This window comes from Natator depressus, chromosome 14 (genome assembly GCF_965152275.1).
Source record: "Natator depressus isolate rNatDep1 chromosome 14, rNatDep2.hap1, whole genome shotgun sequence".
NCBI classification, from domain to species: domain Eukaryota; kingdom Metazoa; phylum Chordata; order Testudines; family Cheloniidae; genus Natator; species Natator depressus.
In genome coordinates this window covers 8,022,419-8,047,655 of record NC_134247.1, presented here as the reverse complement: position 1 = coordinate 8,047,655, position 25,237 = coordinate 8,022,419, and the positions used below count along the sequence as shown (strand labels likewise).

At 41.0% G+C, this 25,237-nt stretch overlaps 1 protein-coding gene and 1 pseudogene across 4 annotated transcripts in view; both read left to right on the top strand.

The window, feature by feature from the left end:
- Positions 1-25,237, top strand: part of HELZ (helicase with zinc finger) — a 150,688-nt gene that overhangs the window by 4,158 nt on the left and 121,293 nt on the right. For 2 of the 4 annotated variants that reach the window (XM_074970577.1, XM_074970575.1), the window contains exons 2-4: positions 18,829-19,056; positions 19,972-20,008; positions 23,260-23,384. In XM_074970577.1, the coding sequence (XP_074826678.1) occupies positions 18,847-19,056; positions 19,972-20,008; positions 23,260-23,384 (372 nt within the window). In that variant the 5' untranslated portion in view covers positions 18,829-18,846. Of the gene's footprint in view, positions 1-18,828; positions 19,057-19,971; positions 20,009-23,259; positions 23,385-25,237 lie in introns of those variants that run through there. The other 2 variants (XM_074970579.1, XM_074970578.1) reach the window with 2 other exon arrangements.
- LOC141998286 (deoxyhypusine synthase pseudogene) lies at positions 898-2,550 on the top strand (annotated as a pseudogene).

The following is a 25,237-nucleotide window of genomic DNA, read 5'->3' as shown; positions in this document are numbered from 1 at the left end:
TGTGCTTTCCTCCCTTCCCCACATAAGTGCTTTACAAAGTGAGATCCAAACTATACAGGGATAATTTGTTCCGCCACGGAAGTGTACTCCTTTCAGGAGTCAAACGCTGAAAACTGCATGCTAAGTTAGGAAAGGTGGTAAAGAATACAGTATCCAGTTGAAACTGCATGGGGAATTTAAGCATGCAGAATGTAATTACCTACATTGAAATTTGTCTTCTTGTTGCCTTTCCACTGCAATGGTAAGTTAGAATGTCTGGCTTAGCTACAGTGGATATAATGCCTTGGATACGTGTTTCTCTATTTGTGGCATGCTCAAGGCTTCTGTGGGCAGTCACAATGTCATCTACAGCAACTCTCAGTTTTTTACCTCATATTTTTTCCCTTTGTGCCCAAACAATCACATTGCAGGTTCATGATGTGAAAGCCAGACTGTAGGCAAAGGCACCAGCAAGCCCAAGGCCCTTAGTTTTTCATGAAGGCCATTTTACAAGTCTTGAGATGATCCGTTCCACAACTGAAAGTCCTCATTTATTGCCATTGCCCCATCCCATTTATCAGGGGGCAGTGAGCTACCAAATTTTCTGACTGGTGTGGTGTGTGGTGAATCTTTGTCAGATTAGAGTAAAAGTAACCCCACACATTACCAGAAAGGAGAATTGGTATTAATAGTAAACTGTCTTACTTGTCCAAGAAGCAGTAGCCCCAGTATGGTACCACTGCTGAGTCACTAGAAAAGTGGTTGCAGTGATATTATGTATTGAGACACTATTACAATCCCCTGCCTGGTTTGTTTCTGTTGTGTGGCCTCAGGAGATACCTCTGGTATCAAGAATGGCCAGATATAGGTGGATGTTTTGTAATCTTTGGGTTATATATTGGCTGGGGACTACATCTCATGAGCTATCCTCGTTTAATCAATGGCAGGACTAATGCTTCTGAGAGCTCTAGTGAGTTAACTAGAGGGTTAAGAAGAATAACAAGACAGGAGATCTGAATTTGTATATTTTGGAGTTATAGGAGTTAAGTGAAAGTTAGGATCCACTGCCTCTGGAGCAGCGTTTGGCTTGTTCCAAGCTGGCCTTGTGGCCAGTAGAGTAAGTGTTATTCAGAAATGGTGGCAATGCTTTTCAGCTTCTCTACCACATTGTGCTGAGTTTAGCAAGATTTTTGTATAGCTACACATTCTAAAAATATTTCAGAATAGCAGCCATGTTAGTCTGTATCCGCAAAAAGAACAGGAGTACTTGTGGCACCTTAGAGACTAATAAATTTATTTGAGCATAAGCTTTCATGGGCTACAGCCCACTTCATCAGATTCATAGAACGGAACATATAGTAAGAAGATATATATATATATACATACAGAGAACATGAGAGCCTGCAGGTGCGGGGCTACCACTTCGACCGAGGGCTGGATCACCGCACTCGGATTCAGTCCTACCTTACCACCGGCTTCCAGGCCACCGGCTTCAGGCAGGCCATGCAGGAGATCAACAGGGTGATCGTGGTGAAGCTGGAGCCGCTGGGCGAGGAGGAGGAGACCCGCGCCAACCTGAACCCCTGCCACTGGCAGCCCTTGGGCTGCACCATCTTCCTGGTCTTCACCTCCAACCTCATCAGCTCGGGCATCCGTGAGACCATCTGCTACTTGGTGCAGCACAACATGGTGGATGTGCTGGTGACCACAGCAGGTGGCGTGGAAGAGGATCTCATCAAATGCTTGGCACCTACCTAAGTGGGGGAGTTCAGCCTGCGGGGGAAGGAGCTTCGGCAGAGTGGGATCAACGGGATCAGGAACCTGCTGGTGCCCAATGACAACTACTGCAAGTTCGAAGACTGGCTCATGCCCATCTTGGACCAGATGGTCGCGGAGCAGAACATGGAGGGTGTGAAATGGACCCCGTCCAAGATGGTCGCACAGCTGGGCAAGGAAATAAACAACTCTGAATTGGTCTATTACTGGGCACAGAAGAACAACATCCCGGTGCTGAGCCTGGCCCTGACGGAGGGATTCCTGGGGGACATGATCTTCTTCCACTGTTCTCTGTATGTATATATATCTTCTTCTTATAAAAAATATTGTTTACCACTGACATTTAAAGTTATACTGCTTAGAACTTTGGGACATCCATGTTACAAACCGAGACCTATTGTATAGTAGAAAGGAAATAAGTAACTCTGCAGAAGTTGGAGACTGCTGCTCTTGAGAATCTGCATTGTCACAGTAGCAGAAGTGTTTAATATAAGGTTAATTTGCTGGCAAAGTACACACTGCTTTAGCAAACCAAAAAAGTAACGTAACTTTGTGGACTAAAATATGGAGGCCCTCACGATAAAAAGTAGAGTTATTTTGGCACCATATAGTGACCAAGAAGATGCACAAGTAAGAGGTATTTATTCATACAATATTCTAATTTCTTGTGTGGTTATTTTATTTTCTCCTAGGGTACCTTTAAAAAAAAGGCAATATACTTCTCCAAAGGAATGTTCCCTCCCCAGAGCTCATCTAAATTCCTCACCGACTAGTGGGATTCCCAACTATTCTTAGAGAGTCGGAAGATACATCCAGCAAATAACTTTTTAGCCTCTGAGCTTGTGCCATCTCACGAGTCAAGCAAAATCAGTTTTTCTTACTGCTTAGAAGGGAGACCTCCAAGGAAAATCCTAGGGTTGCTTAGGGGATTGGCAATTCAGGGGCTGTGCTTCTCAGTCAATACTGAAGTGGCATCCTAGGATAGCATTGTGTGCATGATATTATTGGAGGTGCTGTTTTGGTTATAGAGGTTTGTGTTTATAGGATTGGGGCACTTTGGCCAACTCCTACAGCACTCTCCTATAGGATGGTGAAGGACAGTCAACGTGGCTTCTGAATAAGTGAGTGACTTCAGTTTTGCTAGCCTTAGGCTAGGTAGACACACACTCTCTCTTTTTCCAGGTCTTGCCAGAATTGTTCAGTTTAGCCATATCAAGTCCTTAATCCTTCTCCTAGATTAAGGCTAGAAGTAGGAAGAAAATGAGAGAAATGTTCCTAAACTTTAAAAGAGAGGTTTTTTTAAGTTTGTTTTTAGAGTTTGGGGTTTTAAATTCAAGACTTAGGAAAATCCTGTGTCTGTGTTCATTTTAAAAGAGAATAAATAGAGTAAATGCTCTTGGGGAAACTTACATGGCAAGACTTATATTAGCCTGGGCCCTGGAGTGTTGCTCCTAGGAATTACTGTTTGAAGGAAAGTTGTAGAGGCCCCAACATCTGTATTTATAGGCGAGGCAAGTTCTGCAGAACACTGCCCCTTCTGGTAACCCATGTTTGTTCATGCCTTTGGGTATTTTGTTATTACTAAAGCAGTGATTTATGGGAAATAGGGGAATGGCTATAAAAGCCCAATCCAGATCTAATAGGGATAATATGGTTAAGCTCATGAGGTTTGAAAACAACTCCCACAACCAAACACTGGTTTCTAAAGCTGTAGCATTTCAAACCCCCTCTTATAAAAAGGATTTTCCAAGTTTGTGATAATGATACTGGTGATTTTTAATTGCAGTGGTTGGTTCCTGCTGTGAATTTCAAAAGAGCAAATGTCCCACACGATTGAAGGTATCATCTTTTTTGGAAAAAAGATGTCTAGAGTGTTTCTGTAACCTATACTATTATTTTGTGCAGTCTTATTGTAGCTGTGTTGGTCCCAGGATATTAGAGAGACAAGGCTGGGGGTGAGGTAATTTCTTTGTGGCTTGAAAACTTGTCTCTCTTACCAACAGAAGTTGGTCCAATAAACGATATTATCTCACCTACCTTGTCTGTACTGTTATTTTATTTATTAATTCTATTGTGGTAGCACCTAGGGGCCCCAGTCAGGGCCCAGTTGTGCAAGGCATGTACAAACACAGAACAACAAGATGATCCGTGTTCCAAAGAGCTCACAGACGAAGTATAATTCAGGAATGAATGGGTTTATGTCCATTATAATAATGCAATGAAGACCCAAACCTACCTTGAGTTGTGACACAACTTTCTGGTTTATTTCTAAATTACTTGTCTTTTCAATCTGTGAACTTATGCACTGTTAACTGATAGTTAATGTCAAGATTTTGTTTTCTTTTGCCTCTGGGATGGATTGAAATAGTGAAGCCTGTTGTATGTATCCAACAGAAATATAAACTTAGGGTTTTGTTTCTTTTCTCCAGCTGTGCAGCCATGACTTGTTTCTGTAGATGAAGCCTGCCCTTGTTCAAAGATCAATGTTGTGGTCTTCAGCTAGGGCTCTTAGGATATGTCTACACCAGTGGTTTTCAACGTGTGGTCTGTGGAGCCCTAGAGATCTGCAGACTGTCCAAGATTTCAAAAAGAAAAGGAGTACTTGTGGCACCTTAGAAACTAACCAATTTATTTGAGCATAAGCTTTCGTGAGCTACAGCTCACTTCATCGGATGCATACTGTGGAAAGTGTAGATGATCTTTTTATACACACAAAGCATGAAAAAATACCTCCCCCCCACCCCACTCTCCTGCTGGTAATAGCTTATCTAAAGTGATCACTCTCCTTACAATGTGTATGATAATCAAGTTGGGCCATTTCCAGCACAAATCCAGGTGGTCGTGTCTCCCCCCCCTCCCCCGCCCCCCCCCCCCCACACACAAACCCACTCTCCTGCTGGTAATAGCTTATCTAAAGTGACCACTCTCCTTACAATGTGTATGATAATCAAGGTGGGCCATTTCCAGCACAAATCCAGTTTTTTTTTTCATGCTTTTTGTGTATAAAAAGATCTTCCACACTTTCCACAGTATGCATCTGATGAAGTGAGCTGTAGCTCACGAAAGCTTATGCTCAAATAAATTGGTTAGTCTCTAAGGTGCCACAAGTACTCCTTTTCTTTTTGCGAATACAGACTAACACAGCTGTTACTCTGAAACCTGTCAAGATTTCAAAAGGGGTCTAGAGCTCCATTTGAAATTTTTTAGAGGTCCACAAATGAAAAAAGGTTCAAAACAACTAGTTTACATGATAACTGGGAGCAAGCCTTCCAGGCTGGGTAGACAAACTTATGGTTCCTGTGAAGACTCTAGCTACTCACTGGAGCTTAGATCCAAGTGATTGGATGGGCTTAAGAGCCCAGGCTGCTGCCCAAGCTGCAACACCCATGCTCCTGTTTTTAGTGTGCTGGTTTGAGCAGAGCTAGCTTGAGTCTGCCTCCACAGGCTGGGAGGCACATGCCAAATTGCCGTGTAGCCATACTCTTAGGCTACATCTAGAGTACAGCTGGTATCGACTGTCTGAGATCGATCCACTGGTGATCGATTTAGTGGGTCTAGTGAAGACCTGCCAAATTGCAGATTGCTCTCCAGTCGACCCCTGTACTTTATCCCCGACAAGAAGAGTAAAGTAAGTCGAAGGGAGAATTTCTCCCTTCGACCCCCCCGCAGTGTAGACCCCGCGGTAACTCTACCTAAGGTACGTTGACTCCAGCTATTTTATTCACGTAGCTGGAATTGCGTAGCGTAGGTCGACTTACCACGGTAATGTAGACATAGCCTCAGTCATGTGGTTTGCAGGACTGGGACATGTCAAAAGTGGAAAATGTTCTTGTATGAAAATGAAAATTGAACATTTCAGGACAAATTGTTCTGGCAGCATGACAGTAGGACTGCATCACTGAGACTTGGAACCACTGAGCTGTCGGGAAATAGAATTTCTCATGTGTTTCCCAGAAAGGGATATAACGGGACAAATAATTTCTTTTTAAAAGAATTTTACTGCAGAAACCTGAGAGAGTTGTGATCTGAGCGTGGGACCATGAGCTAGAAATTCCTGAGTCTAAGGCTATGTCTACACTTAATTCACTGCAGTGCTTCAGTGTAGACACTCACTACAGCAATGGGAGTAGTTAGTCCATCTCCTTGAGAGGCGCTAGCTAGAAGAATTCTTCTGTCAACTTAGTACTGTCTATACTGGGGGTTAGGTCAGCTTAACTACGTCACTTATGGGTGTGTGATTTTTCACACCCCAAGCGATATAGCTGGGTCGACCTAACTTCTTAGTGTAGACCTGGCCTAATTGTGTAGACCTGGCCTAATTAACACTAAATGCTCTCTGAAGATAAAGTGCTAAGTGTAATATTTAAAGCATTATGAGATATGTTTGTAGCATATCTGTTGTCTTTGAATCTGTGAAATGTGTTTTAAAACAGTCCACATAGACCCCTACATCTACAAAGGAATGCATGGAGGCCTTGCTCAATTACTGCAACTGATATTAATTAGAGTGACATGAGTAAACCCCATGCATCACTTTGAAAATATAGGGGACAGATATTGGATTGTAGCCGAGATCCACAAGTACTTGTGCCCACAGCAGATGCTTTGGAAAAAATAATTTTGGCAATGTCTGACAACCCGGCACTGGACAGTATTGGTAATTGAAAGTTTACTGTGCAACTATGGGATTACCAGGATTCTCCATTATTGTAATTAAATTTTATATTTCACTGGTGCCCAGAGATGCTGATCAGGGTCCTATTGTGCCAGGAGCTGTTCAGATACCTAGTAAGAACTATTATTATTCTTAAGGTTAAGATTTAGTCATGGGCATTTTTAGTAAAAGTCATGGACAGGTCACGGAAAATAAATAAAAATTCACGGGCCCTGACCTGTCCATGACTTGTACTATAAATAGCCCTGACTAAATCTTTGGTGTTCTGGAGGGTTCCAGGAGTGCAGCTGCTGCTCTGGAGGGGGCCTCCAGCGCTTCTGCTGGTGCTGGGCGAGGGGCTCCGGGGCACCCGCTGGTACTGGAGGGGGGGGCTCTGCGGCGCCCGCTAGTGCTGGGGGCGACTCCTGGGTGCCCGCTGGTGCTTGGGGGAGAGGGGTGGCATGGGATTGCTGCTGCTGGCAGGGGAGAGCCCCGCCGGCCTGGGACTGCCAGTGCTGGTGCCGGCGGGGGGTGGCGCAGGACTCCCACAGCTCTGGCGGGGGGTAGCCCAGGCTTGGGTGGTCCAGGGGTCAGTCACAGCTGCTGGCTGCAGAAGTCATGGAGGTCCTGGAAAGTCCTGGAATCCGTGACCTCTATGACAGATTCGCAGACTTAATTATGTGATCATTGGTGAATCTTTCTATTAAGATATGGTCCACACCATGGAAACGTTTGAGAACATCTATTTGAGACCGAGTGATAAGAACACGTAACTGTACAGGATACAGGCTACTGCAGTTTAACGGAGGGACTGAGCTATTATGAACAATTGTTTTATGCCTAGAAGGAGATTTTCTTTAAAGAAGCTGAAAGAATTGTAGGTGAGGCTGGTAATACTGCCCATTATTAAGGTAGCCTGACACTTCCTGTCATAAAACTCTGGTTTTGATTGCTTATCACTTTGCCAAACTTTAGCCATTTGGGCTGAAATTTTCTGACAGGCTTCATAAAAAACCAAAAAACAATTCACCCAAAACTGTTTAGTCATTTCCAAGAACAAGGTTAGGGGTGAAATACATTATGTTAAAAATTCGAGCATCCTTTTCATTGAGAAATTCTAGCACTTCTCCTGCCTTGGATCAGGGACTTGGGGTTGGGGGGAGGGGAGGAATGGGCTTTGTTTCAGGGATGTGTATTTTGTCATTTCATAAAAATCTATCCAAATTTGGTGAAAATAAAAGACTTTGAAAAATTCCCAAATATTCTGTCCACACTGTGCATGCTGCAGATGGGCTAAGCAGGACTTTCTCTGCAATTGCAGCTCTGGTCTGCTGTGTGCTGTCCTGCGTTCAGGGCACCTGAACTGAGAGCAGAAGACTTTCTCCTGTGCTCTCTGTGCCCCCCATGCTGGACCCTGGGAGTGTGGAGGAAGAAGCCACCTGAGCTGAATGCAGAGAGGACAAGAAATGGATCCTCAGAGTGGGTGGGGGGAGGTAGACTGAAGTCTGGGGGTGGGAGAGATGGCCTGGAGGCTAATGTGCGGGAGAGGGAAATTGCAAGTGGGAGTTTGGATGGGGAGGAGACTGGGTCGGAGAACCAGTGGGGCAGGGTGCCGGGAGGGACCATCGATCTGACGAAGCTGGGGTACAGTAGAAGAACTGGTACTGGTAGGGCACAGAGACTGGAACAAGGATTCGGATGGAAGTGGGAGAACATTGAGATTGAATGAGGTGGGAGACTGGAACTCGGAGTTAGTGGGGATGAGAAATGTGGACAGGGAGGAGGGTGAATGGAGGCCAGAGCGCGGGAGAGAGACAGATTGGATGAAGAACAGGGAATTGATGGGAGTAACGGAACAGCTGGGCATGGAGACTGGGAGTGGAGGGCGGGAGACTGGGATGGAGAGTCCAGAGGGGTCAGACTAGGACTGGCTAGGTGAGGAGAATAACATTGCAATGAGAAGCCTGAGCGGTGGAGACTGGGACTGGCTAAGTGAGGAGAGTAGGATCAGGATGAGGAGCCAGGAGTAGGGAAAAGAGAGGACTGGGCCAACGACAGGTTGGAGGGGGCAGAGCGGATGGGTCATACTTAGGGCAGAAAAGTCTGTGTCCACTAGAGCACACTCCCCCCATCGCCTAGAATAGAACCCAAGATCCCTGAGTCTCACCATTCGTCTGGTGTCAGCAGTTGTCTGTGAAACACACTGGAATAGTGCATCATCCTCTCATGCTGCTCTACATAAAGGATGATGACCTCTGCTGCTGTCCGTTACCCTGTTAGCTCAAAATCAACAAGGAGTCTGGTGGCACCTTAAAGACTAACAGATTTATTTGGGCATAAGCTTTTGTGGGTAAAAACCCCACTTCTTCAGAAGGTGCCACCGGACTCCTTGTTGTTTCTGTGGATACAGACTGATACAGCTACCCCCTGATTGATATCTGTTAGCTCAAGTGGCAGAGGTCTGTGCGATGGAACTAAAGGTTCCAACTCTACTTGCTGATGAATTGGTTTCAATATGATGCTGTGTGATGGAATTTCTGTTTTTCTCTTTAAAAAATCTGGGAAATTATACACAGAAAAAACCTGTTAACAGAACATTATTAAGGTTGCAGAGTTATGCGTTCAAAAGTTAGGAAATGCCTCAGTTAAGGTTATGTGAGCAACCTTACTTCAGCTCCCTTGTACGCATGTATTACGATACAGTTGTTAATTACATGATTATATACTATTTTTTCCAAAGGACCCCTGCCTCATTCAATGCACAGGATGGACCTGGCTCTGGGGATGAATCAGGGTTGTATACAGAAGGAGGCTGTTGTCTGTTGGACCATTGCCTGATTTGTTGCAGAAGTTGGAAGGTGTGTAATGAATGAAATAGGAGATGGCAAGATGAGAAAGGGTGGTCTCATGAGTAAAGCAGTTGAATGCTGCCCTGGAGAATTGGATTCTATCCCTGCCTCTGCCACAGAGTTCCCATGTGATGCTGGGCAAGTGACTTAACCTAACTTTTCATAGGTGGTCTCTACTAGTATGGCTCGGGGCCACACATTGAACAATGAGGAGAAAACACAATATTGAATTGATGCTCAGTGAATGCGCACTGTCCATTATGTGCACTGAATGAGGTAGGGTCCTGTGGAAGAAGTAATATGTGATCATGTCATTAGACTGTATCATAATGCTGCATACAAGGAGGTGAATTAAGACTGTACAGGCAATTCTGGCACAGGCACATTCTCTCTCTCTCTCTTTATGGACAGCCTTGAACAAATGGGTCACTTGAAAGGCTGTAGATCAAGAAATTAGTGATGGAGTTGTGATGGATGAGGCAGTTAGACCTATACATTGGGCAAGTAATTTTCAAATTCTATGCCGGAGGTCTCAATTTGCTCAACAGATACCTTGTTAAAGGCTGCTGACATGCCACAGCTAAATCAGTTGGACAATTCCCTTGACTAGGAGTTGTCAGTGTAAATTGGGTAGAGGTTTTGAGGCGATAACACTTGCAATTTAAATAAGGGATAACAATCCTAGGGGGCCACTAGCTGAAGTTAATTGAAAGGTCTTGAAATGGTCTTTCTTTTTTTCCTTATCCATTTTCTCCACATATAATGTCACTGCCAGTGTCAGAGCAGACTATCCTCTCTCTCTCCCACTGATTCCAAAGTAAAAACAAAAGGAATCAGTAAACAAAATAAAAGCTTATGGGTATCTGTATTGAAATCTGTCTCAGCATGTTATAAAGTCTTATTTACCATACGTAATGTCTGTAGAGTTCAAAGGCTCCAGGAGTTGGGGTCAGGTCTTTCCTTAATATAAAATATCATCCCATTTTTATTATTGTTGATTTGTGGAGGATAAACCCTGCTTAAAGCATCCAAGGACTGGCTACCACCCATCCATTCTGAAGCTGGGTCCCAGTCCTGGAGCCCTTATTCAGTAGATGTGAATGGACTACTCACCTGAGTAAAGATTGACCACTTGCCCTTTTGATTGGCTATCCTCTCTTTGGCCTTTCTTCTAGGTGGAAAGACAATACAAATACTTACTCAGTGAGTGGCTTTAAGTTAAAAGATGTGGTGTTTTTGGAGCTCTCTACCTCTTTATGTTCCTTCTCCTAAGATCTAGTCACCTTTCTCATAGGCCATGTAGCTGAAGTTCTGAAGTGCCGCTGTGCTATAGTCAACCCTAGACATGTTTTCTTCTTGCTCTAGACCAGGGGTGGGCAAATTTTTTGGCCCGAGGGCCACATCGAGGTATAAAACTGTATGGAGGGCTGGGTAGGGAAGGCTGTGCCTCCCCAAACAGCCTGCTCCCCCCCACTTCCCGCTCCCTGACTGCCCCCCTCAGACCACCCCTGCTCCTTGTCCCCTGACTGCCCCCTCCTGGGACCCCCCACCCCAACTGCCCCACGGGACCCCACCCCTTATCTAACTCCCCGTTCCTCCCCTGTCTCCCCCCCAGAACCTCTGCCCTATCCAAGCGCCCCCTGTTCCCCGTCCCCTGAGCCTCTGCCCCGTCCAGCTGCCCCCTGGGACTCCCTGCCCCTTATCCAATCCCCCAGCACCGGTCTCGGCCCCCTTACCATGCTGCTCAGAGCTGCACATCTGGCAGCCGCGCCACCCAGAGTGCTGCCCACGCGGCGGTGTGGCTGCGGGGGAGTGGCCGGGGGCTAGCCTCCCAGGCCAGGAGCTCAAGGTCTGGGCAGGACGGTCCCGCCAGCTGTAGTTTGCCCACTTCTGCTCTAGACTGATTTCAGATTTCACATCAGTTTTGAACATAGGGCCATTTTGTCTGCATTGCACAACATTATAAAAGGAGGACTTGTGGCACCTTAGAGACTAACAAATTTATTTGAGCATAAGCTTTCGTGAGCTACAGCTCACTTCATCGGATGCATTCAGTGGAATGCGCTGTATTTTCCACTGAATGCATCCGATGAAGTGAGCTGTAGCTCACGAAAGCTCATGCTCAAATAAATTTGTTAGTCTCTAAGGTGCCACAAGTACTCCTTTTCTTTTTGCGAATACAGACTAACACGGCTGCTACTCTGAAACCTGTCATTATAAATGGAGTAATTCATCTCTTTCTAGAAAATGGGTTAGATTGTCAGCTGTTTGGGGTAGGGAGTTAGCCTTTGTAGTGTTCTGTGTCGTGCATAGCACGCTTCTGAGCGCTGCCATAAATAATATTACTGCAGTAGCCTTATGACCAGCGTGCGAATGCCAGAGATATGTGCTACTATGCTTTTGAGGAAAACAGACGCAACCTTTAATTTTTCCCTTTTACTTCCATCCCACACATCTGGGAGGTAGCATTCTTTTTGCAATCTAGTTCATAATTCTTTTGCATTGATGTCATTATCTACTCTCATGTTATTAAGTATTGGTTTGTGGATGTACGATTGTTCATGGTACAACTATCAGGCTGAGCCAGGAGTGCAACAGGAAAGTAGAAGTCTTTGCCTGCAAAGAGCTTTGTTTTCTTTTCTCGTGATGTGCAACTTTATTTTGCAGTTCTTAGCTGGAACAACACTCTTTTGTGGTTTGACTTATTTTCTTAAATATATAGGCAAAAGTAAATAAGTTTTTATTATTATTATAGATAAGAAAAAGAAATAAGTAACAATAATAATTTTGACTAATCTAAAGGAGTCGAGTGGCAACTTGGAGTTACAATCATATAGCCTCATCCAGAGTTGTGAGTGAGCCTTAAAATTGGGTCAGTAGAAACTTAGGAGTCTATTATAGTTTTGTAATATATATATTTTAGTTACAATATAAGATGATATAGCTGTTGGTATGCATATTATTCCATATTTTATTAAAATAACATTCTCTGATTTATGCTGGATCTTTGCTAAGTGTTGACAGTTAAACACTGATGAGTCATGGTTTTGTGTGTGTAAAATGTTGATGCAATCACAGACACAGTGAGATGGTAGTTAACAGGTTGTTTGTATGTAACATTATTTTTTCCGTGTAGTGTCGTAGTCTGTTTTATTTATTCCAGTTTATAAAATTATAAAATGCACCAGAGCTCTAGGTGCATGTGTAAATGAAAAAAACAAGCACCACATTCACTGGTAATTTGAAAAAAAAAATCTAGAAAATATTCAAGTCACAGGGGCCTTGTCGTTATCTGCTATCCAACTTCCATCCTTCTCCCAATGAAAAATTTACCACAAGCCCCTTAGCTGATTTTTAAGGTCTTCTGCTATGAGTAATTCACATTCCATTTTCACCAGCGATAATAAATTGTATAAGCTCATGGTCTTACTTGGAATTCTTGAGATTCACCATGTGTAGTGCTAGGCACATGGTAAAGTGAATGTATATTTACTATTTCATATGCTTTCTCCCTAATTTGTCTTAGTATCGGATGTCTTTTAATTAGAATCACTACTCACAGTTTTGAAACCTCTGATTTGTAAAGACTGTGTGGTTGTATTGAGTTTTATATAATTACGTAGTTTTTATGATGAGCATCAGGATCAATAAAGTTATTGATTGCTGCTGATGGAAATTTTATGGCCAAATCCTGCAGTCCTTACCCTGACAAAACTCCAAATAAAGTCAGTAATTGACATGAAATGAAAGTTTTGTCTGAGTAAAGATTGCAGGATTTGGTCCTTATTCATTAATAGTATTTCTCCCAATGTTTAGACATTTAATAAAATCCATTTAGTAACTTCTTTTTATTAATGTTTTAGACTGCGATATTTTGGTACCAACCCCTCTCCATTGGTAGTGTTCTGGTCTTTAATCTTGAATTTCCTTTCTGCTGCCAGCTTATTTTCTCACTCTTAAATGATTTAAACATAGATTTTTGTGTTTAAGTCATTATAGAGCTGTGATCCGTACCCTATTTAAAAGGTAGACAAAAACAGCTTTCATGCTAAATCAGCCACTTACTTAGCTCTAATAATTAGGTACTCTAAGTGAAATCTAGTAATAATCATAATAAAAGAAACCTCCAATGGGCTTTTGTTGTCTTTTTAAAATGATCGCCAAGAAGCCATCTTTACTTGATGCTTTACCTATATTTGGTAAGAAAATGTCTTTAAACTCTGTGCTCCATAGATAGTTCTGCCACAATTGTGTCCAGCCTTCTCAGCCTGAGGGCCAAACAAATTATTTCATAAAGGGCAAGGAGGCACAATTGACTATTTCCCTAAACTCAGGCCACTCAAGTTCTATCCTGCTCTTCCTGTGGCTCTGACAGCTTGGCAGAGAAGCAGACAATTGAGCAGGCAGAGCTGCCTTCTCCCTCTCTCCCTTCTGCTGCAATGCAGCAGTTTGTCAGCAGGGGTGCGCTGCTGAGTAGCTCTAGAGGGAAGGGACAAGAGCTGCTAACAGTGCTTGTGGCTCGGAGCAGAGGTGTTTGTGGGGGGCAGGAGAAGTAGTGGGGGGCAGTTGGGGAGGCCATGCCCGCTGTTTCCTCTGCCTAACGATGGGTCTGATTCAGAACTCCTCAGTTTAAAAATTTCAGGGTGTGGCTGAGGGAACTCATTTTCAATTTGTAATCAACTACATGTTTTTTTTTTTGTTTTTTTTTTAACACATTGCTCTGCAGGGCCAGAGGTTGGACATCACTGCTCTATTATTAATCTTCGACTTGAGAGGTTAATGCTTGTTAAAATATGCAAATATTTACTGAATTGCCTACTTTGTAAATGGGCATACAAGACCTTGGTCCTAATCCTTGTGCCATTGCAGTTAGAAGGATCGGGCCACATCATCTGTTGGTTGACTAGGTAGATAGTGATCTGTCTGTCTGGATTCTCTACAGTTGATTGAGAACGTACCTGCATCTGTTTGCCTTAGCTAGTTAGCTGTCAGCTTGTCTGCTTTATCATAGGCTTTGGCTCCATAAAATACACCATTAAGCTGTGATGTGTAGTGGTGCGCACTCATGGGCTGAACTTCTTCCAAAATACTGAACTTGTAGTTCAGTTCTGCTGTCTCTCCTCCTCCACTTAATTTTGGTTTGTTGTTGGACCAACTATCCAGCCGTGATGTAATTCTTCAGTAGCCTCTTGTGTGCCAAAAAAAGATGGCATTTACATTAGAATAAATGAGCTAGATGATTTTGTTGTTTATAGCTCTTCCTCCTTTTCCTACTGCTTTAAAAACACTGAGGCTGGAAATGCTTTATTGGGGGTGGGGGACCAGACCAACGCCCCTCCCAAAACTTGGAGGAATGGATTATTAGGTAAATTTGCCCATGCTAAAGTGCCTTCTCCAGAAGGTGCTGGAGGAGGAGCTAAAAGACCTCTTCAATTTCTTGAATCATCCTAGGGAAGAACTACCTAAACTCTTGCCTGTGTGGTATTTAGTCTTGTATTGTCACATGGATTGTAGTGTCAAACCATACCCTAAAACTGCATAAAACATAATTAAAATGTTGATGCTTTATTACAATTGCTAAATTAAAATAATTATATAAATGTGCACTTCCATGTGAGGGTCTCAAAGCACTTTTTGGCATAGCTGGGAATAAACTTCATATCCTCTGACTCCTAATTCTGTGCTACACTGCGCCTACTCATAGGATAAATTAGAAATTATACTGTTGTATTTGAATTGTATGAAAAAAAAACCTTTGAGGAACTGAAAATCAAAATTTCCATTAACAACTGCCTCCTTCCCATGCCCATACAAATATCTATTATTCTTGACTGTTTGTCTGTGGGGCGCTCTGGTACCAAAATAGACAAGTTCTGAAAGATGTATGACCTTAGATGTCTACATGCCCTGGACTGTATGTGGATGGAATTGAATGAGCAGAATTTGTCAATATGAGTATGTGAATTATGAATGACAAAATGAAATTAGTCTTTGTTTCCTGGTTAAATTTGTCAGTTTCCATACTTTGCCCAAGTATCAGCATTCTTTCTTAAGATTAAATTCAATTAATAAATTACCCTTCTGAGGCTCCCTACCTATTTCTGTGTTCTGTAGATCTTCTGTGTCCATAATCAGCATTCTGCATTGATGCCCCCTTGAATGCAGAGCCTGTGACTCAGTTAGCCCAATAGATGTACAGTCCAACCAAAACTCTGGGTTAAGTAAAGCTCAGTTATGGCCCCTCAAATACTCTCTAAGGATAAGCGTTAGCCCAAAGAAATTGTGTGGCCTCTTCAGCATGAAAGGCCACTGCTCAGGGTGTGGAACTTGACTCCCTTTCAGGCCAGCTGATTCAACAAGAATTCAGCCGTCCAGTAGAAGACAATTTATAAATACAATTTTTTTTCTTTTACAAGGTGCCAACTTGTGAAAAGTGGCAGAGCCAGTTGGTAGGTGGTGAGCTTAATTTCCAAAATATTTTTAACTTTGATGCATGGCTGCTCAGTGACCATAGTGGTCCCTGGGAGTAAAATTATCTCAGAGCTGGAATAACTGTTCTGTGTTGTAACAGGTTGCGGGAGAAGGGTTAAACAACCTACCTTCTGAAGAAACTATATGCCTATCAGTTATAAGTATATTACTGCCTCCTATCCTAGGGCATTTAAAGTAAGGTCTGGAGCATATACAGCTCTCTTAGGCTGCTGAGACAAAAACATCAAACAGTAAAGAGCTTTAATGAGACAATGGTCCTAGGAGTTTTGTTTATATGGTGGTGGTGGAGCAGGAATTAGGAAATCAAAAGTGCCATGGAGGAAGTGAAATCGTCTTTTTGCAGCCCTGGAGTGGGATAATGTAATTTAAATTTTTGAGTCTTTCAGAGAACCAGCTGCCAATCCCATTCCTTCATTTGTGGTTCCTCCAAGGAATTACTCGTTCCTAATACTGGAGCAACTCCCAGGGCTGTGAAATTTACTGTGGGCAAAAACATGAGTGAAGTGAACATTGCAGGCTGTGGTAGATCTAATTTTCTGTTCCATCTGCTAATTGGTTCCACAGCTTGGAGCTAAATACTGGAAACTAAATATATGTATATACATATGTGTGTGTGTGTGTGTGTGTATATATATATATATATATATATATACACATTGCAAGCCAGTGATTGCTGGTGGAATCAACCAGTCAAGCGTGGAACCCATTTTCATTCCTTTTACATTATGGACACATGAGAACTGGGTGTGCACTGTACAAAAGCACTTGCAAACTTTCATGTGAACAAAATCTGTGAATCTGCTTAGATTTTGTGAACATTTGTAAAATTTGGCTTGTGAGAATGTTTGTGGAAAGAAAACATTTGAGTTGACAATCTGGCCCCAGTGAAGTAAATGGCAAAACTCCTATTGGCTTCATGGGGCTGGGATTTCATCCTTTCTGAATACTGGGATATGAATTGCCAGGCTGGAAGTATTCATGTAGCCATCTTGAAAGCTCTTTGAGTTTGTAAGTCATTCAGTCAGGGACTGGAAACAGTAGTATGTGACATAAGTGGCCACTTACACGGCAGGAATAGTGTGTTAGGATAGTTAAACTTGGATACTTGCATATGTGCCTCAATTACTTTTAAGTTTTAAGTAAGGTTCAAATGATTTTTTAAATCATAGTTACTGACTTTTATAAAACCGCAAGTCCGCCTTCCAAAATAGTAATGAAAATGTATACTTGTTGAATATCAGAAGGGTAGCCATGTTAGTTTGTAGCCACAGTCTTAAAGGTGCCACTGGACTCCTTGTTATACTTGTTGAAGACTCAGTCCTGCAAACATCTGGGTAACTTTGACATCAGTGGAATTACTCAGGTGAATAAGGTTACTCATGTGCTTAAGTGCACAAAATCTATTGCTTGTCCTTACCATGACAATGATAATGAAAACATGAATGATATTTTACTCCCATCAGCAAAAGGTAAAGCTCTAGGTGGGTGAGTGAGAGTAGAATTGGGAAGATCACTGTTAAGTCAGAAGGTAAAGTTATAGTCTTTCATCGGGATAAAGGCAGAAAACACAAAATTACTTTTCTCTATATTTGTGAAATATGTATTACACACACAGCCATCTCTAACATGTCAAAACAAGATGGGTTAAGTCAAAATTGTTCTGACAAATCTTTAAACATTGTTTGTACATTCATTTGCCTTGTAATTCTGAAAATTAAATTAAGAGTGATACAAGACAAACAGAGGATTACACCATGCTGCTGTAAAACATTGAACATTTCTTCTTTACAGTTGTACTGCTTAAGCATTGGCTGTGAAAGAGCATGTGGTAATGGGTGAAAAGGCACAGTGGATTACTTCAATGGAAAAGGCATGCTCTTATCTATTTGAGCTTTAGACTTGTTGGAATTCAGGCACCTTAGATTGATAAAGACCTAGAAAGATCAAACATAATGAGGATTTCTAATAGTGAATTTTTTAGATGTCCTAGAGATGGAAATTATTTTAAAATATCACAAAAGCTGATTTTATATCTATAAGATATATACATAGTCTCATAACAATATGAGATAATTTATTTTAGGAAAATTTGCCAAAGGTGATCTGCTTGCTAAAAAGAAAATGAGAAACTGCATCATTCCCTGCTTCATCTATGAAAACAAATTCTTGTCAAGTCCATTTTAAACTAAAATAGCTGTCCTGAACTTGTGAAATATATTTAAATGTTTGGTCTTGGGAGGGATGATATTGTAGAGGGGAGTTATTGAAAGGTTTTGTGCTTTGCTGACCAGGTATATTTTTGGCAGATAATCCTGACCACCTTGGATATAAACTTTATCTCAAACAAAAAATGTCCTTAAATCGTTGAAAGTGAGTTTCAGTGGCAACCAGCTAGCCCCTACCCCTCCTCATTACGCTTTCTTTTCTAAAAGACTACACTTTAAAAAACAAAACTCAGAAGTCCCAAAAAAGCATAATGCTACCTCACCTACTTGGGACCTCTGGGCTCTATCTGACATCAATATGAATAGAACATGAGAGAGACTGGAAATGAACAGCAAAGCCACTTAAAATTCTTCCTTATTTACTTTCACCCACTCACCTGAGACTACATACTTTAAGAGCAAAAGTGCTCCTGGAGAGAGGGGTGGCTTGGAGGAGAGGATTGAAAGTTGAGAGAAAGGACACTTGGTGACTAGGAAGTAGGTTATTCTCAAAGGATAGAGAGTGTCATTAATGAAGGCACAGAGCATTGGGTGGATAATCATTCAGTAAGGTACTTAGGCACATGCCTAATTTGAAACCAGTGGGATTACTCACACGCTTAAAGTTCAGCATGTGCTTATGTACCCTGATGAATCCTGGCCAAAACTAAGAGCAAGAGGGGAGGTGATAAAAGGAACAGTATGAAGAAATGATTAGGAAGAGTTTAGGGAGTAGGAGGGGGTGAGGTAGGAAACATGAGTGGAGCTGGGTAGATGGGGTGAGATTATGGTGCCTTGAAAGTGAGAACAGAAGGAGGCTTGCCAAGATCTGATCACCAGTATAACATTTATCATCCCCTTGCCCCCTCTTTAGGATTTCTGTCCCTGAGTCATGGCAGACAGAAGACCAGAGAAGTCATGTGAACAAGCATGTGAATCACTTAAACAGCAGGATTATGAAGTGGCTGTGAAGCACTGCACGGAGGCACTCCTTTCCCTCAGCCAGTACCCCCCAGCTCACTTCCCGGAAGCATGCCAGGCTGAAATCGACCGCATAAAAATTGAGAGTCTTCTCTATAGAATTGCTTCTTTTTTACAACTTGTGAGTGCGACTCTTTAATAGTATCAGGTGACCTGGGAAGAAGAATCAAGTGCCTTTTATCTTTCAATGTTTAATTAGAAATCAGAACCTTATTATCATTGTCATGTTGCTTGGACATAAAACGCCTCCTTGCAAAAGCAGATGTAAGGCTTCAGTTTTGCAGGGGTCTGTTTACCTGTGTGTAGTAGCTTGCAGGATTGGGACCCAAGTGTAGTTTGGATCTGAATAAATGATTGATTAAAGAAACAGTAGAAACGTATTTTAACTTTGGTGAAACTTATTCCTGGGACAGAGATATTCACTAATAATGTACTACATTATATATATTAAATTAACATAAAAACTATGTTAAGAGACAATTAATAGGGTTGCAAAGTCAAGCACTCAAAAGTTAGGAAGTGCCGGAATTAAGGTTGCCCATCTGAATGGGATCTTCAGGGAATTTAGCTGCAAAGCTCTCGCAAGTCTCTACTGAACATGTATGTACAAACTGTGATTTTTCAAGTACAATATGTACCCTGCAGGTTCTGACCACACCATATTAGTGCAAGATTAAGTAAACTGTACAATGCACAGGCAACAGTCTGAATTTTAAGCAAACATGGGAAATGATAGTTTTATATTTCCCTCCGGATGTTATGGCTTCACACAGACACCTCTTCTCTTAAAACATCCATTTAGTTAGAATCCTGGAAAAAGACAACATTCTAAAGGTGAATGTATTAGACCCATGTCTGAAGTTCAAGTTGAACTAATGTACCTTCAACTATATCACATTTTCTACCTTGAAAAATAGAATGTGAAAGAGAAAATGGGTTATTTGACGTTTCAGAGGGAGCTGTTGATTGGCGCAGGAAGTCGTTTATCCCAATTGGAATAATATTGTTTTTAAACCTTTTTTTCCCCCCCCCACAGAAAAACTATGGACAAGCAGATGAAGACTGTAGGCATGGTATGCTGATTTATTTATCTATTGTGATTTCTAACAACATGTAATCAGTTCTCTGGATTACAGAACATTCCAAAACGAATATCAAAATATTTGCTTTTTTAATGTCATAAAATTGTCCTACCCAAATTATTGCTTTGGTTTATAATGTAAGTACAACCCCACTGAAATACAGCCACCTCTGCTGTGGAGGGTGGCAGCTGACCATTGGATTGTGAATCCCTCTGATGACCAAGAAGAAGTTGGCAATTTTGCCTGCCTTCCCAGAGGGAAGAATAAATGTTTTATCTGCATTTAGGCCATGATTCAGCAAAGCATGTGCTTGACTTGATGCTTAAATTCATCCCTATTCAGCAAAGCACTTAAGCACATGTGTAGTAAAGCCCATACTTAAAGTTAAATATGTATTCTAGTGCGTTATTGAATTGGAGTCTTACAGAGGAATTAACCATCCGTGCTAAAGTTCTGTTCTTTTATTATGGACCTGATCCAAAGCCCAAAACAATCAGATTATTTTCATTGATTTCACTGGGCAGGAAATCAGGCTTTATTAGCACACTCTTGGGAAATAAATTGTACTGTGGGTAGGTCCCACCTTTTGGTGCTCTGACTCTTTAACTAATCTTGAATTGTAATTGAGATTTCCCCCAAGCCCTGATTGAGTTTGAAAGCAATTGTTAAATGGGGACTATGTGATTACTTGTACTGTAGATGTATTCGCTTGATGGGATGATTGAGACTTTATCACTTCTGAGTATTTTCTATGTATTCATCATATGCAATGCTGTCCTTAAAACAGTCTGCTATATTTAAAATCCACCTATTGTATCTGCTGCTAGAGCCAGAGATGCATTGTTCTGAACTGGCCTGCACAGTTGTCCTTCCTGACAGTAAATAAGAGCCAAGAAGAGATATATGGAAGGATGAATAATGGCTAGAGGAGGGAGAAGAGAGAATGCCATTCAATTAATTGTATTTTCATTGACTAATATTCTGAGGATCAAATCTGGGTCATGTTGAAGTCAAATGGAAGATTTGCCATTGATTGTAGTAAGGGTAGGATTTATCCTTGAGACAGCTTTGTGACTTACACTGGGAGACTATCTTTGTTTCTTCTCAGCATGTATAGCAGATACCTGAATATTTCAAAGGAGCTGTACAGTTAAGAATTGCTAAAAAAAATATGCAACAGTAGAGCAGATTAACACATATTTTTAATTTAAATAGATCTCTTTTGAAATGCATGGTAGGGAGAAAAAATTAAACAGTGTTCTGGCCATGATAAGTCTTTAAAATCAGACCACTTAAAGGGCTGTTCTAGACAGAAGTCTGGACTAACATATTACACATACAAATCTTTTTTTCCTCCAGGTCTTAAAATATGTAATTTTAGAACAGGTTTTTATACCAAAATGATTTTTATAGTATATATAAACAGATTTGATTGTCTTGCCCTAATTGATCTTCTCCCAGCAGCTAGCATTTCAAGACAGCTGCAGAGGTTGTCTCAGTGGGTCTAAGTTTTTTATTACTATTGAAAGGACATTTTAAAATAAAAATTCCATGCGTGTATCAAGGTTCAGGCCTGTCTGCTATAACGGTATCCACTGAAGCATGCACAAACCTTTTTGACAGAAAAAGCTTTATTCAATCTGCAGTTATGACTTTTTATAAGACTTGACATATTGCAGACACCAATGACTTCATTTTGATTTAAAAGGAATGAAATGCATGCTCTAGCATGCACACTAGAAGTATGTATTCTCTACAAACAGTTGTATTTACTGATAGAAGCACAAGGGCTTACTGTAAGAGTGAATCTCTTAAATTATTCCATAAATATTCAAAGAATTTTGTTAAAAATGAAAAGTTACAAACTGATGGCCTACTGCAACAGAATGCTTTAGCTAAATAATAACTCCATGCAATTAAATATATAAAATATCTTAATTGAGTATCTAAAGTTTGAGGTATGTTATCCTAATTATTAACTGTCATACATCTTGAAACTGAGTTTCTGTAGCTTTGTTTTTCCTTCTGGTTTGGGAAGTAAGTCTCTGTTCTGAAATTGTTGTCAGCAGCCGCAGTGTGATTTGAATGCAGAGAATTATGTTTTGGGCATCTTAAAATCAGGGTTTGGTTGCCATTATATAGTTGAAAACATGTCCTGTCATTTTTGATATAGATGTTCTTTTGGGACTATTCTTTCCTGATGTGTTCACATAATTCCCCTTAATGACATGTACACCTATTAAGTGGGAGAATTGATTTGTTTTTTGATAATCTAATTCTGTAGTCCTTGTGCCTGTAAACTTCCTGTTAGCATTAATGGGAGAAACACACATCTAAGAACTGAGTAACTGGTGATTGGCAGTAAAAACAGAAATGGTGACATTGACTGCAATAACAACAATGTATATTTTTGACTGTAACTTTGACAAACAGCCTTCCTACATTATTACAATTTGCATGCATAGTTTTACGTAAGGTTTCAGTCTCTTTAAAAGGATCTTTTCTTTCTGGACAGGTAATGCATATAATTAAGTGTTATTACTACTGGGCTGGAGCATTTCTATATCATGAAATAAATGCTTTTACTCTTGCAAATGTCAAGGAAAGTATCTGTTTGGCTAGCTATCTGATCCCAGAGTTTACTGGTACAAAGTTTACTGTTACATGAAGCTTTTAAATATCAGGATTAAAACAATCATTCCTATTGGAGCACGAGTGAATACCAAGTCACCTAGACTATTTCTTTTTAAAGTAGCAAGAATATTAATTTCTTTAGAGCGATTGACCAGTGAAGAGGTTTGGTAAATTTGCAAATTATAAAGTATGCTTTTTGCTAGCGTGAATGGATCCTCAGGAGCATGTTTTTATCACCAAAACGTGGTTTGTTGCAGTTTTGACTCTTGGAGGGATGAGGGAGATCCTTTGTATCCTTGTCAAAGAGCTGAAGTAACTGTGCCCTAACTTCAAGGGTGCTGTCACCACCCTTCTGGCTAAAGGATGATGGGTTTGCATCTCCTTCGAGCTCATCTACATAATTTCTTAATTGGTGGGAGATGTCACTGTTAAATGACAGGAGGCATGAGGGCAAAGCCGGTCCAAGCCTTGCCAATTCAGGAAGGGAAAGTTTGAACCTAAGTCTCAGATGACATTTTAGCTTTAAAGGTGAAGGGAAAACTGAGTTGGGTTTAGTTAAGCTTTTACTGTCTTTTGGTGGGGCTAAAAGTCGGTGCTTTGTGTTGCAGTGCTGGGAGAGGGACTGGCCAAGGGAGATGGCTCTTTCCGTGCAGTGCTTTGCTGCATGCATCTTAAAGGGAAGCTGCAAATTGTGTCTAATGTTCTTTCCAAATCACTGATGGGCGAATCATTGGTAAGTGGATCTGATTTAATTTACATAACTTGAAAACTAAATTACTTTTGAATTTTTTTGGTAATTTAGTATCAAACCTTGGAATGGCTCTTTGACCAATAGATAACAATAAAATAGTTCATATGGAAAATCCAGGGATGAATGTATATTAAAATATTCAGATGCTCATATGTAAGCAAGAGCCCAGGTTGTTGCTTAACCAATGTTTCTGAGCCAGTACACTTTTTTGCGGATTTCTACTTTTGTTACAAATCAGTAGAATGTTCAAATTAGTTGTCTGCATCTAATCCCCATGGAATGGAATTTTTATACATGTGCAGTTTAATAGAGCAGAGCATGCATTTCCATCCTTTTTGCCTGTATTTTAAATATCCACCTGAGACCTTTTTGTTTGTGGTTCAGTTGACTAAGTTCAGCTTTTATAGGAGAAAGCACATTGATGTGATTATATTTTTTAAAGATGACCCAAATTGTTTTTAAGTAAACTTCACAGCTGTTCGAGACAGAAAATAATCCAAATACTTGATTCTAAAATAAAATTGTTTGCCTCACTTGCTGGGACCTGAATTCAAGATTCCTCTTTTAGGCCCTGATCCAGGAGAGCGCTTTACACAAGTGCTTTACCTCATGCACATGAGTAGTCTCCTGACTCCAGTCACATGTAAAGTTAAGGACATACATCAGCCTTCACAGGATTAGGTTCTCATTTACTATCTGTGTTCAGTTTCTCACAGTTTCAGTTTCACACAGTTTCAGTATCTGCGCTCCAAGTTTCTCCTGTGTGAGCTGATGGTAACACTAACATCGAAGGTAGTGTAAGGAAGGCTCTGCTCTGCTCTCAGAGGTGTTAATGACTTCAAAAGCTCCTTGAGGAGAAACCCAGAATCCTAAACTCAGGCCTTAGCAAGAAAAAGCAAAAAAACTTTCTGTGAAAGCAAGTTTCTAATTTTAATAAGTTTATCATTTTAAGGCTGTTCCTATAATTATTGAATGATTTAAGAGCTTAAACATGCAGCATTAATACTAAAATATATAAAATACCATAAGCCCACTTGTTGCTGTACAGTATGTGAGCTGTGCCAAGTAATTGTTGGGCCTTTGCTCTAAAGAGTATAAAATCTAAAGCCTACTTGAAGATTAAAATATTTGATAGAACTGTTTGGTGATACAAATCTCCTTTCACTTTAATCTGGGAAGGGGTTCTTGTTTTCCCTATTGTGGTTGATCGCTGTAGCACCCGTCAAACATTGGGGCTGCTGTCCCTTGATTGGAGGGCTTCCATTGTTGAATCCTGGCATCTTTAACAAGCCTTGGGATTGATTGACATGCAGCGTGACACTGACTGTAAACATGCCTCTTCCTGTTATACCCCTTTATAACATCTAAGATTGGGTTGCTGTGCAAGGAACAAATAGGCATCCTGCGTATCCTACTGCATGTGGATGATTGGTTAGTTTTGAAGAAATCTAAATTTGAACATAAATATTGTAACGGCAGAGGAATACATTTGTTGGGGTAATACACTCCTCCTGATGGTAAAACAAATTTCCTGAGATATATTCTCTTTTTACAATAATGCACTCTCTGACTAATAATGTTACTTTTATTTATCTGAAGCTTATCTGATATGGTTATGAAGATAAACAAAAAGAATGAAAAGGATTGACATACATGTTCATGTCTTTTAGTAGTAGTTTGCCTTCAGAAAAAATAATGTAAATAGCCAAATACTCCATTACCTAGGCAGTGCATTCCAGACTGTTATTCTACAGTTATGATGGGTTGACACATAGCTTGGTCTTTCCAAGTGAAGCCTCTACTCCCAAACTGAAACTTATGATCTCATGACAGAT